The sequence below is a fragment of the Haliotis asinina genome, chromosome 8 (genome assembly GCF_037392515.1).
Source record: "Haliotis asinina isolate JCU_RB_2024 chromosome 8, JCU_Hal_asi_v2, whole genome shotgun sequence".
NCBI lineage: Eukaryota > Metazoa > Mollusca > Gastropoda > Lepetellida > Haliotidae > Haliotis > Haliotis asinina.
In genome coordinates, this window is record NC_090287.1 from 3,587,053 (window position 1) to 3,600,097 (window position 13,045).

The 13,045-nt window shown below is 40.6% G+C and overlaps 1 protein-coding gene across 2 annotated transcripts in view; it reads right to left on the reverse strand.

The window, feature by feature from the left end:
- The window catches only part of LOC137294427 (centrosomal protein CCDC61-like), a 35,604-nt gene that overhangs the window by 4,046 nt on the left and 18,513 nt on the right, over nucleotides 1–13,045 (reverse strand). For both annotated transcript variants that reach the window (XM_067825435.1, XM_067825436.1), the window contains exons 7-10: nucleotides 11,284–11,635; nucleotides 1,129–1,207; nucleotides 895–983; nucleotides 418–450 (exon numbers count right to left, since the gene is read on the reverse strand). In XM_067825435.1, coding sequence (XP_067681536.1) covers nucleotides 418–450; nucleotides 895–983; nucleotides 1,129–1,207; nucleotides 11,284–11,635 — 553 coding nt within the window. The remainder of the gene's footprint in view (nucleotides 1–417; nucleotides 451–894; nucleotides 984–1,128; nucleotides 1,208–11,283; nucleotides 11,636–13,045) is intronic.

Consider the following 13,045-nt stretch of genomic DNA (forward strand, 5'->3'; position numbering starts at 1 on the left):
AGTAAAGTAACCTAAAGGCATATCCAGGACAGAATTGTTTACAAGTCTTCAGACAGGAGCTTCTGCACATGTCGTGCATCATCAGACCACTGCCAGGAGAAGTGATATTTAATGATAATCTGTTGTTAAGGCATGTCCCTCAATGTAGGGTCTCTGGTTTCATACTGTTATATTTACCATGTGTTTCCATGTCAGACTGTATTACCATCTGTGAGAAGAATCAGCACTTGTTTAATACCCTTAAAGTTGAATACTAGTCAGGGTGACATGGCCATGGATTAAACTGACCTAATTCTGCCTGATCAAGCACTTTCTCCACAAGACCAATTGGAATGGTTGGCAGAAGGGCTGAAGTGTCATTCCATATTCAAAGGCAGTGAGAATTGAGATATAACTTCAACGACAAAACGTACTCACAGGATGAATTCCTTGATCTGTTCCGGCTTTGAGCTGAAAACACATTGAATATTTATTGTTTACACATAGATTGTGAGTGGAAAGTGTGACACCTCATCATAGAAAATTGTGTTGCTGAATTAAACACATCAAGTCCACTTAAAACTGGACTAAGTTTATGGATAAAGAACTATTAAGACTACACCACATACTCATTTCTGTGAAATATATTCTTAAAATATAACACACTGTATGACGCAACACAGGGAGGTTGGCAGAGATTTTATTCATGTTTTGGTGCAACTGACTAGCAAAACCAAGGTGATGACATCCAAAATTAGTTAACTGAGGATTTGAAATCTCAGCAGATCATGTCACACACAAGGGGCACAACTCTTTACAATGACCAGCAACATAAACAAACATGGAACCTTCTGAACTATATCTGCACTAGGTGCAAATGTAAAATACCAGAGTGATGACATACAGGAAATTTACCTGAAAGTCTACTTGTGTTTGTGCGGCCAGGTGAGGGACCAGTGGAACGGTTGGACGTCCGAGATATGTTAGCACTTGTTTGCCTCTTCCTACAGACACATTGAAAGACTATGATCAGGTGCTTGGCTTCAATGAATGCATGTCATTTTCATAAACCGTGAGGGTGCGTGTTAGAAGCTGGTGTAAAGCTGGTCTAATATGTCTTGATGACAAGAACTATTCAATGATACATACTTTTTCAAGTGAGATTCCCTCTTTAATCGCTCTTTTTCCTTGATGTATGCTGTGGGGTCAAATCTTGGGTTGCGAGCACCTGAAAGTATTAAATTTTTTTTACATGTGTAAAAAAATCTGACATTATAAATACATATATTTATTGCGTTGCCCACCCGGATGTAGACTGAGGCCTGCTGTATTATCTCTGATACAAATCATGGGTTTGAGGAAATACACATCTACTACAACCTCGTACACTTAAAGGGGCACTAATGCGGAGCAATTTCCGTGGACTGGTGTAAACTTTTGTTATTGTTTTTCTCCCGCGAGTACCCGGATGATATCCCAGAATTCGTGACTGGTTCGTGACCTCTTCTGCGCAGTCTGTAGGCGCAACTGATAGTTTAATTATAGACAGATCAACTGAGGTGAAGTCATTTTTTACTTCATTACAAATGTATTATGAAAACAAATGAAACACTTTGAAGGTTAATCATCTGCCAGTGGTAGAAATGGTAAAAAACTATTAGGACGGAAAAATAACGAAGCCAATGTACGTCTCTATATTTTGTCTCATAACCCTAATTAGTTTATTGTCATATTTGTATGATTCTGAAAATTAACAAAAGAACACACGATCTGCTTATACTCATAGTAAATATCTAACATAACAGCAACATTTATACATTGTATAGATTGCCAATGTGGATCCTATTTCACACACATACGCGATCTAGTGTGTGTTTTCTGTCATACATTTTCTGCTGAATTCTACAATAAATAAATTAAAACAAAATGCAAATAATGAATGTAAAAAAGACTAATTTTATAGCAACAATGTCAGGCTACTACCTTATTCAGGGGTGTATCCATCAATATTCACGTAAAAGAAATCGTATTCCATTCATCTGCAGCTGGTAAATCATCCTGCTCTGTGTCGCGTGTCTTACAACTGTCTCATTTGCGAAAAAGTAACACATCGTATCACGTCTTTCGATGGTGAAAACAAGATAAACCTCTCATTGGTCTCCCAAGATAGCACACCTGGCAACTAATTGTATGATGTCCACTATTCTAAGTAATTTAGTTAACCAATAATGAGCAATCAATCAATCAACGCAAGGGTGGTTAATTCTTTGAAGGGAGGATGTTGTTTTTGCACTCACACTTTACGACAGGGTGTAGTCATCTACACACTCTGCCTTTTGACAAATCCGCTAGAAGATAAAAGTAATTAATCAATCAGTGTGTTATCGGTTAATCCTTTGATCGATGTTTGCTTTTGTAACTCAGCTGATAAAACCTCTTGCATCACTTACATGCCCACATTACACAACATACAATACATTTGCCATTACAGACCTTAATTTATAATGTTGAGTATTTACTCCAGACAGGAGTGTCACATACCAAAGTAACCACAACAGAAGAATAGTTTGTTTTGCAAAACTTTATTCCTCCCCTTAAGATATAAGTAACCCCAATACCTATACTAAACTAATTCTACAGGTGCAAATACAACTAACTAATCTAATTACCTAACCTAGCTACATATACAGTTCTGTCTACCACTTATATTGCTAAAGTTCTAATACTACTACTACTACTACTAACTACACTAAAATCCTAATACCCTCACTAATATAGATAATGATTACATATAATCCCAATCAGAAACTAAACAATTGAACTAAATAACAATAAAGGAATTAGCCACTCAGAGAGAACACTTTCTCTTTACAATGTAATCAGAATGTCAGTGCACTTTGGTTCCACTTGGTGACGTCATGGTATTTGTGTGGTATCCCTCACACCCAGGCGATGGTTTCCCTCACGGAGTTTAAGGGGCCTGTGTAATGGTTGATGGCTGTGCCATCCACATCTCACATTACTAGGAGATACATGCTCCTTGTACAACAGGGAAGACTCTTGTCTGTCTCCTTACAGGCGGAGATACTACCCCTCTCCTTACTTTAAGGATAACCGGCCAGTTCCGGGACACTACAATACAATATAAGTAACTACAGTTACTCAGTAAGACATGTGTCAATGTCTTATACTTTATGCATGTACTTTACTCCGATTTACATATTTGAAAGTGGAACAGTTTTTGTGGAACGATAACATTCAAATTTTGAATGGCTTTGTGGCTATATAGTGTTACAATATGCACATATATCTAGAAATACTACATCAGTAAAACAATTTCTTGCTACATCTACTCAATCAATAAATACAAAAGTAATAATGATAATAAAAACTTACGCCAGCCAGCGTGAGATGCAATCCCATACAAAAGTTGAACCCATACAGGTGAACACAGTGGTGATTCTGGCTGACTGTGCAGATTACTACCCTTCCTCACTATTTATATTGACCTCCCATACCCAAGCTACTCAACACCTCTCTATTGTTTACAAATTAACACCCCAGCTCTCTGGCCATACCTGGTCACGCTTCCCTGAACATAACCCTGTTCCCATAGTATTACCGAACATAATCTAACAACAACTCCCAACAATATATAACACACTCTAACAATACCATACTACATCTATTTACAGTACCATAAACTAATTATATAAACGAAATCATCTGTGATCTTGACATCACTCCCCACTTCAAGTAATTGTACACAAGTACAATTATATATTACACTCAAGATCACATTTAAGTTTGTTTTAATGCATAAATATCATAAAACACAATTGTCTAAATGTACAATAGCACAGTAATACATAAGAAATAACTGCTGACAAATAATCTGGATATGCAGAGAGTACATTATTTACACACTGCCATACACATAGTATGACTAGGGTGAACACCGGCTCAAGAGATCAGCCCCAACATTCTCACTTCCTTTGATTGCACGAATTAGAAATCTGTAGGGTTGCAAAGTCAGGGCCCACCTCATCACTCGTCCATTGGTCATTTTTGCCTTGGTCATCCATATTAAGGGCTGATGGTCAGTCTCCAAAATAAATTCTCTCCCATACAGATATCTTTCTAACTTCTGTATTGCCCACACAATAGCCAAACACTCCTTTTCTATTGTAGAATACGCTCTCTCACGATCTACTAACTTCCGACTCACAAACAATATTGGAAATCGCTCACCTTCCTGTTCTTGTAGCAGTACAGCTCCGATTCCAACGTCAGAAGCGTCTGTTCTTACCAAGAATGGTTTCTTCAAGTCGGGTAGTTTCAAGATAGGAAAACTTGACATATGGGTTCTTAACGTAGTGAAAGCTAATTCCTGGCTTTCTGTCCATATTACCTTGTTTGGCTTTCCTTTCTTTGTGAGATCAGTTAGCGGAACTGCTATGGCTGCATAGTTTGGGATAAATTTCCGGTAGTACCCGGTCAGTCCCAACAACGCTCTCACTTGTTTCTTGGTTTGAGGTCGCTCCACATTTAGGATCTTTTCTACATTCTTACCTTCTGGTCGAATTAGACCACTACCCACCTTGTGCCCTAAAAAGTCCAGATGTTTATATCCCACTTTTACCTTTGAAGGTCGAGCTGTAAGATGGAATTGTCTTAACCTCGTAAATATTGCTCTCAGACTTACCATGTGGTGTGACCAGTTCTCAGTTCCTTCTATGATGTCGTCTATGAAGTTGTCTGTATTTGGTATGTTGTGCAATACTTGTCTCATCAGTCGGGAAAATACTGCAGGTGCATTAACTACTCCAAATGGCATCACCTTCCATTGGTATAATCCATCAGGAGTTATAAATGCTGTCAGTTCTTTGCTACTCTCTTCCATTGGAATCTGCCAATATGCTTTGCTTACATCAATTTTGGTAAGATATTTACAGTTCCGTAACCGTGCAAAGATGGAATCAGCTAATGGAATTGGTTCGGCATCAAATACGGTCACCTGATTCAGTTTGCGAAAATCGGTACAAAATCTGTAAGTCGAGTCAGGCTTCTTCACAAGTACAATGGGGGATGCATATGGTGACTGAGAAGGTTCTATCACCCCCATGTCTAACATTAGCTGTATCTCCTTAGCTACAACATCTCTCATATGATGAGGAAGTGGATAGGGCTTGGATCGTATAGGCTCATTACATGTCAGCTTGATCTTATATTCCATACAATCTACCTTCCCTGGTAAATCACTCAGTACATCTTTGAATTCACTTATGAGCTCCTTCACCTCAATTTTGTTGCTCCTCTGTCAAATCTTCAGAAATGTCTACATCCTGATACGTTCCCTTAGAAACTAAAGAAGGTGAAGCTATGTCTAACATACTCACCTCTTCAGCCTTGACATCCACCAGACCAGCACTGACATGCACAAGTTGAGCTATGCTGACGTCACATACAGCTGTGTCCTTGACCTCCTCTCTCTTAATGTACCTTTTCAGTAGATTGGCATGATAGGTTTTAATCTTGTTACCAACCTGTATTCTGTAATTGCCAATGCCAAAGGTATCCAGTATTTCATATGGCCCTTTCCACTGCAGCAACAGTTTGTTTGAATCAGTGGGCAACAGAATTAATACTTTATCACCAACCTTCATTTTTCTTGGCTTGGACTTCACATCAAAGAACTTTTTGTATTTACATGCTTTCTTTTGAAGTTCTTGCTGTGCTACGTGAATAGTCTCCTCAAGACGGTTTTGAAGATCTAGCACATACTCATATGTGGTTCTTACCTCTGGATTTGGTATATCTCTTGTCCAGATTTCCCTCAGAATCTGTACTGGTCCTCTCACAGTGCGTCCATATAAGAGTTCAAATGGGGCAAAACCCAAACTCTCTTGAGGTACCTCTCGGTAAGCAAATAACAAAGCAGGTACATACCTGTCCCAGTCATTTGGTCGTTCTGCACACATCCGTTTCAGCATCGTCTTCAAGGTTCCATTGAACTTCTCCACTAGGCCATTGCACATTGGATGATAAGGGGAAGTAGTAAGCTGATGTATGGACAATAATCTACTTACCTCCTTCATCACGCCTGACGTGAACTGGGCTCCCATGTCTGTTAATATCTCCTTGGGGATACCAACCCTACTGAATATCTCGAACAGAGCTTCGGCAACATATTCCGTCTCTACTCTGGGTAAAGCTACTGCTTCTGGGTATCGTGTTGCATAATCAACCACCGTCAGTATATACCTATTACCCTTGTCTGTGACAGGATACAATGGACCAATCAAATCAACAGCTACCCTCTCAAATGGCACTTCAATTAATGGCATTTGTCCCAGTGGTATTTTCCTTACCTTTCCCTTCGGCATGGTACGTTGACAAATATCACAAGACTGAACATGTCTTCTGACATCACCAATTACTCCTGGCCAATAAAACTGTGAGATTACCCTATCTAGAGTCTTCTTGATTCCAAGATGTCCACCCATCAGTGCTTCATGACATACCTTCATTACCTGTGTGCGCAATCCAACCGGTACTACTGCCTGTACAACTTGTTTACCATTGTCCATTTTATTGGAAGTATGCTTCCTATACAGCATATCATTCTCCACAAAGTAAGAGGAAGTACTATGTCGGGTCTCCCTAATCTTACCTTCTTCCACTAATTTTCTTATTTTGTTCAGACTTGAATCCTGATGTTGTAGGGATACGAACTCACCTCGACTCAGTGTCAACCCAACAGGTTCCAATGTCTTCAAGGGTTCCATGCCTACTTGGCGTACTCTTCTCTGGCCCCTTGTCTCTACAGCACCTACTGTTTTAATGTCCTGCTTATCCCACATCAAGTCTGGATCTCCTGGCTCTCTAACTCCGGGAATATTGCCTAATATTAAGTCACAGATTGGTGTGTCCATACATGCTGCTCTCACCATACCCGTGTAAAAGGGCGTATTTACAGTAATCCATGCTACCGGAAGTGTCAAGATCCTGCTATCTGCTAATTTACAAGATTGTGTTTCTGAAGTCAAACATGCATCTTTTACCATTGACCTCCTCACTATTACACCGTTACATCCCGTGTCTCTAAGCACATCTACTGGAGTGTCGTTTACCTTTCCCTGATAAAATGGCATGCGGTGATCTTTGGTAAGCACACTCCCTGAGGCTACATCTGCTTTAGTAACCTCCTCTGAAGTTGCTGCATCACCATCTAGAACTTCATGTATGCAGGGCTCTACTTTTGTGTTATCTGGATGTATTAGAGACATGTTTGTGTTGTCTTCACTCACCTGGATACTTGCCACTTTAAACTTGGGTTTCTTGCACTGTGCTGCCAAATGCCCAGTTTGATTGCAGTTGTAACATGTCCTTTCCTTAATAGGAACAAATTGTTTGGAACAAGTACCATGTTTACCTGATGCGCTACCCTCGACTATTTTCCCTTTGGAAACCTGCTTGTCAGTTTGACCTGGAATAACTGGTCTATTGTATCTTCCATGACTCGTACCTCTAGCTTCTATAAATTGCTCTGCTAGTCTAGCCATTTCCATCGCGTCTTTTGGCTTTCTCTCTCTCAAGAATATACCCAGATCCCTTCCAGTCACATTCAAAATCTGTTCACGCAGCAGCAAATCTCTCACACCTTCGAACGTCTTTTGTGTACCACTTAGTTCAATCCATCTGTTGAAATAGTTCTCAATTCTAACTACAAATTGTGTGAAAATCTCACCTGTTTCAGTTTTAGCAGTCCTAAATTTCTGATGGAATCCATCCTCAGTCATTTCATAGCGTTTAAGTAATGCAGTTTTAACTGCATTGTAATTTTCAGCCTCAAAGGCATTTAACCGGGAGTATACTTCTAAAGCCTTACCTTTCAGCAGAGTACACAGGTAAGCTGCCCAATGGGACGGGTCCCAGCCTTGCGCTGTAGCTACACGTTCAAACCTTTGCAGATATGCATCAATATTGTCATTGTGGTCGTCAAATGGAGGCATTTTAGGCATCTTGGGAATGGCTGCCGATCTATTCTCTCCTACCTGCCCTTCTTGATTTCCTGCCGCACTCTTTTCTAACTTGGCTAGTTCTATTCTTTCATTTGACTGTATTTTACACTTTTCTTTCTCCAATTCTAATCGTTCTCTCTCTCGTTCCCATTCTAACCTTTCTTTCTCCTTTCTTTCCTCCAGTTCTAACTTTTTAATCTCCCGCTCCCTAGCTCTTTCCTCCCGTTCGAGCCTGTCCTTTTCTTTCTCATTCTCCAACTCCATTTGCTCTTTCACAAACACTCTCAAATCATCTTTCTCATACCCTAAACTCTGACCCAGTTTGATAAGTTTGTCAATGTCCATAATTGTCTGTATGAGGGCAAAGCAGGGTACACAAAAAGTCAAACTGTCTGGAATAAATAGGGATCCTACCAAGAATAAAACCGGAGGTGATTTCCCATATATCCCAATGTTCAAAATGTTCACGACGAACCAATGGCCTTAACTGACCAATAACCACAATACACCCTCCACCCTTGAATTCCAAATCATACACTCAAGGACGCAGAAGTGGTGCCGTATGTTCTAACCCTTCTTTATGGACACAAAGATTCTGCAGCGATATACAATCAACAACGCTACATCAAATGCGCTACAGAACACAACTAGGGTTCCCTTTGATAGTGACAAATAATCTAATTATCCCACCGCTGCCACCAAAATGTCACATACCAAAGTAACCACAACAGAAGAATAGTTTGTTTTGCAAAACTTTATTCCTCCCCTTAAGATATAAGTAACCCCAATACCTATACTAAACTAATTCTACAGGTGCAAATACAACTAACTAATCTAATTACCTAACCTAGCTACATATACAGTTCTGTCTACCACTTATATTGCTAAAGTTCTAATACTACTACTACTACTACTAACTACACTAAAATCCTAATACCCTCACTAATATAGATAATGATTACATATAATCCCAATCAGAAACTAAACAATTGAACTAAATAACAATAAAGGAATTAGCCACTCAGAGAGAACACTTTCTCTTTACAATGTAATCAGAATGTCAGTGCACTTTGGTTCCACTTGGTGACGTCATGGTATTTGTGTGGTATCCCTCACACCCAGGCGATGGTTTCCCTCACGGAGTTTAAGGGGCCTGTGTAATGGTTGATGGCTGTGCCATCCACATCTCACATTACTAGGAGATACATGCTCCTTGTACAACAGGGAAGACTCTTGTCTGTCTCCTTACAGGCGGAGATACTACCCCTCTCCTTACTTTAAGGATAACCGGCCAGTTCCGGGACACTACAATACAATATAAGTAACTACAGTTACTCAGTAAGACATGTGTCAATGTCTTATACTTTATGCATGTACTTTACTCCGATTTACATATTTGAAAGTGGAACAGTTTTTGTGGAACGATAACATTCAAATTTTGAATGGCTTTGTGGCTATATAGTGTTACAATATGCACATATATCTAGAAATACTACATCAGTAAAACAATTTCTTGCTACATCTACTCAATCAATAAATACAAAAGTAATAATGATAATAAAAACTTACGCCAGCCAGCGTGAGATGCAATCCCATACAAAAGTTGAACCCATACAGGTGAACACAGTGGTGATTCTGGCTGACTGTGCAGATTACTACCCTTCCTCACTATTTATATTGACCTCCCATACCCAAGCTACTCAACACCTCTCTATTGTTTACAAATTAACACCCCAGCTCTCTGGCCATACCTGGTCACGCTTCCCTGAACATAACCCTGTTCCCATAGTATTACCGAACATAATCTAACAACAACTCCCAACAATATATAACACACTCTAACAATACCATACTACATCTATTTACAGTACCATAAACTAATTATATAAACGAAATCATCTGTGATCTTGACAAGGAGAAATGCCAAATGGGAATCTTTGTTGAGTAAAAGTGGTGTTACTACTAATTATACCTGATAAAAAATCATTAATTGACCATCCAGGGAATGATGACAAATAACACGTGTATTTACACCATCAAGCGCGGGTTACAGCAAGGAAGGTGTAATCTCTGTGTCGCATGCAGCCTGAAAACACTTATGTCCGAAACTGTTTTGAGGATACCAACGGAATTTCGTTACATAAGGAATACACACTGGCATTTGCTGTGTACTTTGATAAATAGGTGAAATAAGGGTTTTTTTACGTAAGAAAATTTTCAGATTTCTCTACCAAAGGCAAAGCCATCGTTTTTTGTTTACGAATTCAAATAAATCAACTGTGTGTTTTTATTATCATAAATAAGAAACCATTGTAGCTACCATAGCTACCAAAATTTACCTTATGATATTTGCTATCACAGCTCAACCAACACTCAAAACTACCGAAATATAAAGCTTTGCAATCTTCCGTACTGAAACAAAAGGCTTGCTACGTGCCCGTAGACATCATATTTTGATGTAACATGATTAAATATCGAGGTTAAAAACGCAGAAATAGGATAAAATTGGATCAGTAACTATACCATCCAAGCATCCTAAAAGTACTACACTGCTGGGATATTTGGTTACGATCGGACAAGGAATACCATGGATATTTTTAAACAAATGGCATATAATGGGCATCCGGCCTCCTGACTGTTTAGGTGAAAAAAATCTGCTAATATGGACAGGAGCCCAGTTCCTTTGTCCGTCACGGTCGAAGGAGCGGGCGCTGACCAAATTGCGGTTTGGTTTCGTAATTAGACCGTTGGCGAGAAACATTATTCGCTCCGCATCAGTGCCCCTTTAAATGCATACTCTTTCACTGACCTGTCTTTATCATAATCTGAGAGTATCTTTTCAAGAGGATGCAGCTTGAAACCCAAATGTAACATCCCCAGTTAGACATCTAAAAGAATGTGTCTGAAGGTGAGCCTCTAGAGTTTAACATTGTGCAGACATGTATCACAGTTATGTCACAGCATGTCAGCTGAAAGTGGAAGGAAAGTTCAAAGTAATTCTTGTCTCAGACACTGACAATTCTTGTGAAACCCATAAGTATGGGTATGGCAATGACAAATCCAGAAACAAATGGGATAAATCAGGGTTACGTTTTTAACACAAGGGAAGTAAAGTACACTGGAAATCCTTAACATATTCTGGACACCAGTGATCCATTACTGGATCAAATTACATCTTAACAATTTGATAATTCTATAGGGATTCTGTTATCTTAACCTCATTTGGTAAAGAGATTTCACTGAAGACTTGTAGAAGTTTGAAGGACAACAATAACTATACCTGATGGAGATGGTGTTCGACTCCTGGTGTGGACAAAACTCTTCCTTGTGGATGGGGATCTGTCACTGAGGCTGCTTCTGTTTGGAGCAGTGGATGGCCTCTCTCTGGATGAGGAACGGGGTCGGCCAAACAGTCTGTCTTGTGAGTATGTCCTGTCTCTGCTGTAGGACCTGTCATTGGACAATGACCGTTCTCGTGTATATCGATCATAGGACGATGACCGTTCTCGTGTGGAGGGACGGGATGTCCTCTGTGTTCCTCTTGCACGGTCACGCTTGTAAAGAGCTAACTCATTTGTTAAACTTTTGACTCTAACTCGGAGGTTTCTCTCAGAGGCTCTAAGTTCCTCAACCTGTACAAATATATGGTACACCATCAAAACATAGATAAAATATAACGCAGCACCTACACATACGCCCTCTAGAAGTTCTTCATACTCCTACCAGCATCCCCCTTCCCTCCCCTCACATGTACCTGAAGACTGGGACCACACCCAGGGAAAGATACCTTTCAAAATTTCCCACTAGACCACAGGACCAGTGAGTGGACAAAAATTATTGGTCCTGCCTGTACTTCACTGGTCCAAAAAACATTTACAAAATCACCTCCTCCACTACCAACCCCTCCCCTTCCAACCCCTCCTCTAGAAATTCCCTGACCAACCCCTCACTTACAAACATCTCTTCTTTAAGTTCCCTGTACGTCTATTACCCACCACCCACCTACATGTGGAGGTAAGCCTTCTGCCTACCACCAACCCTACAACTACACTTACCTCCTCCAGAAGTCTCCTACCACCAACCCCTCACACTAGTACCTCCTCCAGAAGTCTCCTACTACCAACCCCTCACACTAGTACCTCCTCCAGAAGTCTCCTACTACCAACCCCTCACCTACACATATCTCGTCCAGAAGTCTCCTACTACCAACCCCTCACACTAGTACCTCCTCCAGAAGTCTCCTACTACCAACCCTCACCTACACATATCTCCTCCAGAAGTCTCCTACTACCAACCCCTCACCTACACATATCTCGTCCAGAAGTCTCCTACTACCACCCCTCACCTACACATATCTCGTCCAGAAGTCTCCTACTACCAACCCCTCACACTAGTACCTCCTCCAGAAGTCTCCTACTACCAACCCTCACCTACACATATCTCTTCCAGAAGTCTCCTACTACCAACCCCTCACCTACACATATCTCTTCCAGAAGTCTCCTACTACCACCCCTCACCTACACATATCTCGTCCAGAAGTCTCCTACTACCAACCCCTCACCTACACATATCTCTTCCAGAAGTCTCCTACTACCACCCCTCACCTACACATATCTCGTCCAGAAGTCTCCTACTACCAACCCCTCACCTACACATATCTCGTCCAGAAGTCTCCTACTACCAACCCCTCACCTACACATATCTCTTCCAGAAGTCTCCTACTACCAACCCCTCACCTACACATATCTCTTCCAGAAGTCTCCTACTACCACCCCTCACCTACACATATCTCCTCCAGAAGTCTCCTACTACCAACCCCTCACACTAGTAACTCCTCCAGAAGTCTCCTACTACCAACCCCTCACACTAGTACCTCCTCCAGAAGTCTCCTACTACCAACCCCTCACCTACACATATCTCTTCCTGAAGTCTCCTACTACCAACCCCTCACCTACACATATCTCGTCCAGAAGTCTCCTACTACCAACCCCTCACACTAGTACCTCCTCCAGAAGTCTCCTACTACCAACCCCTCAACTACA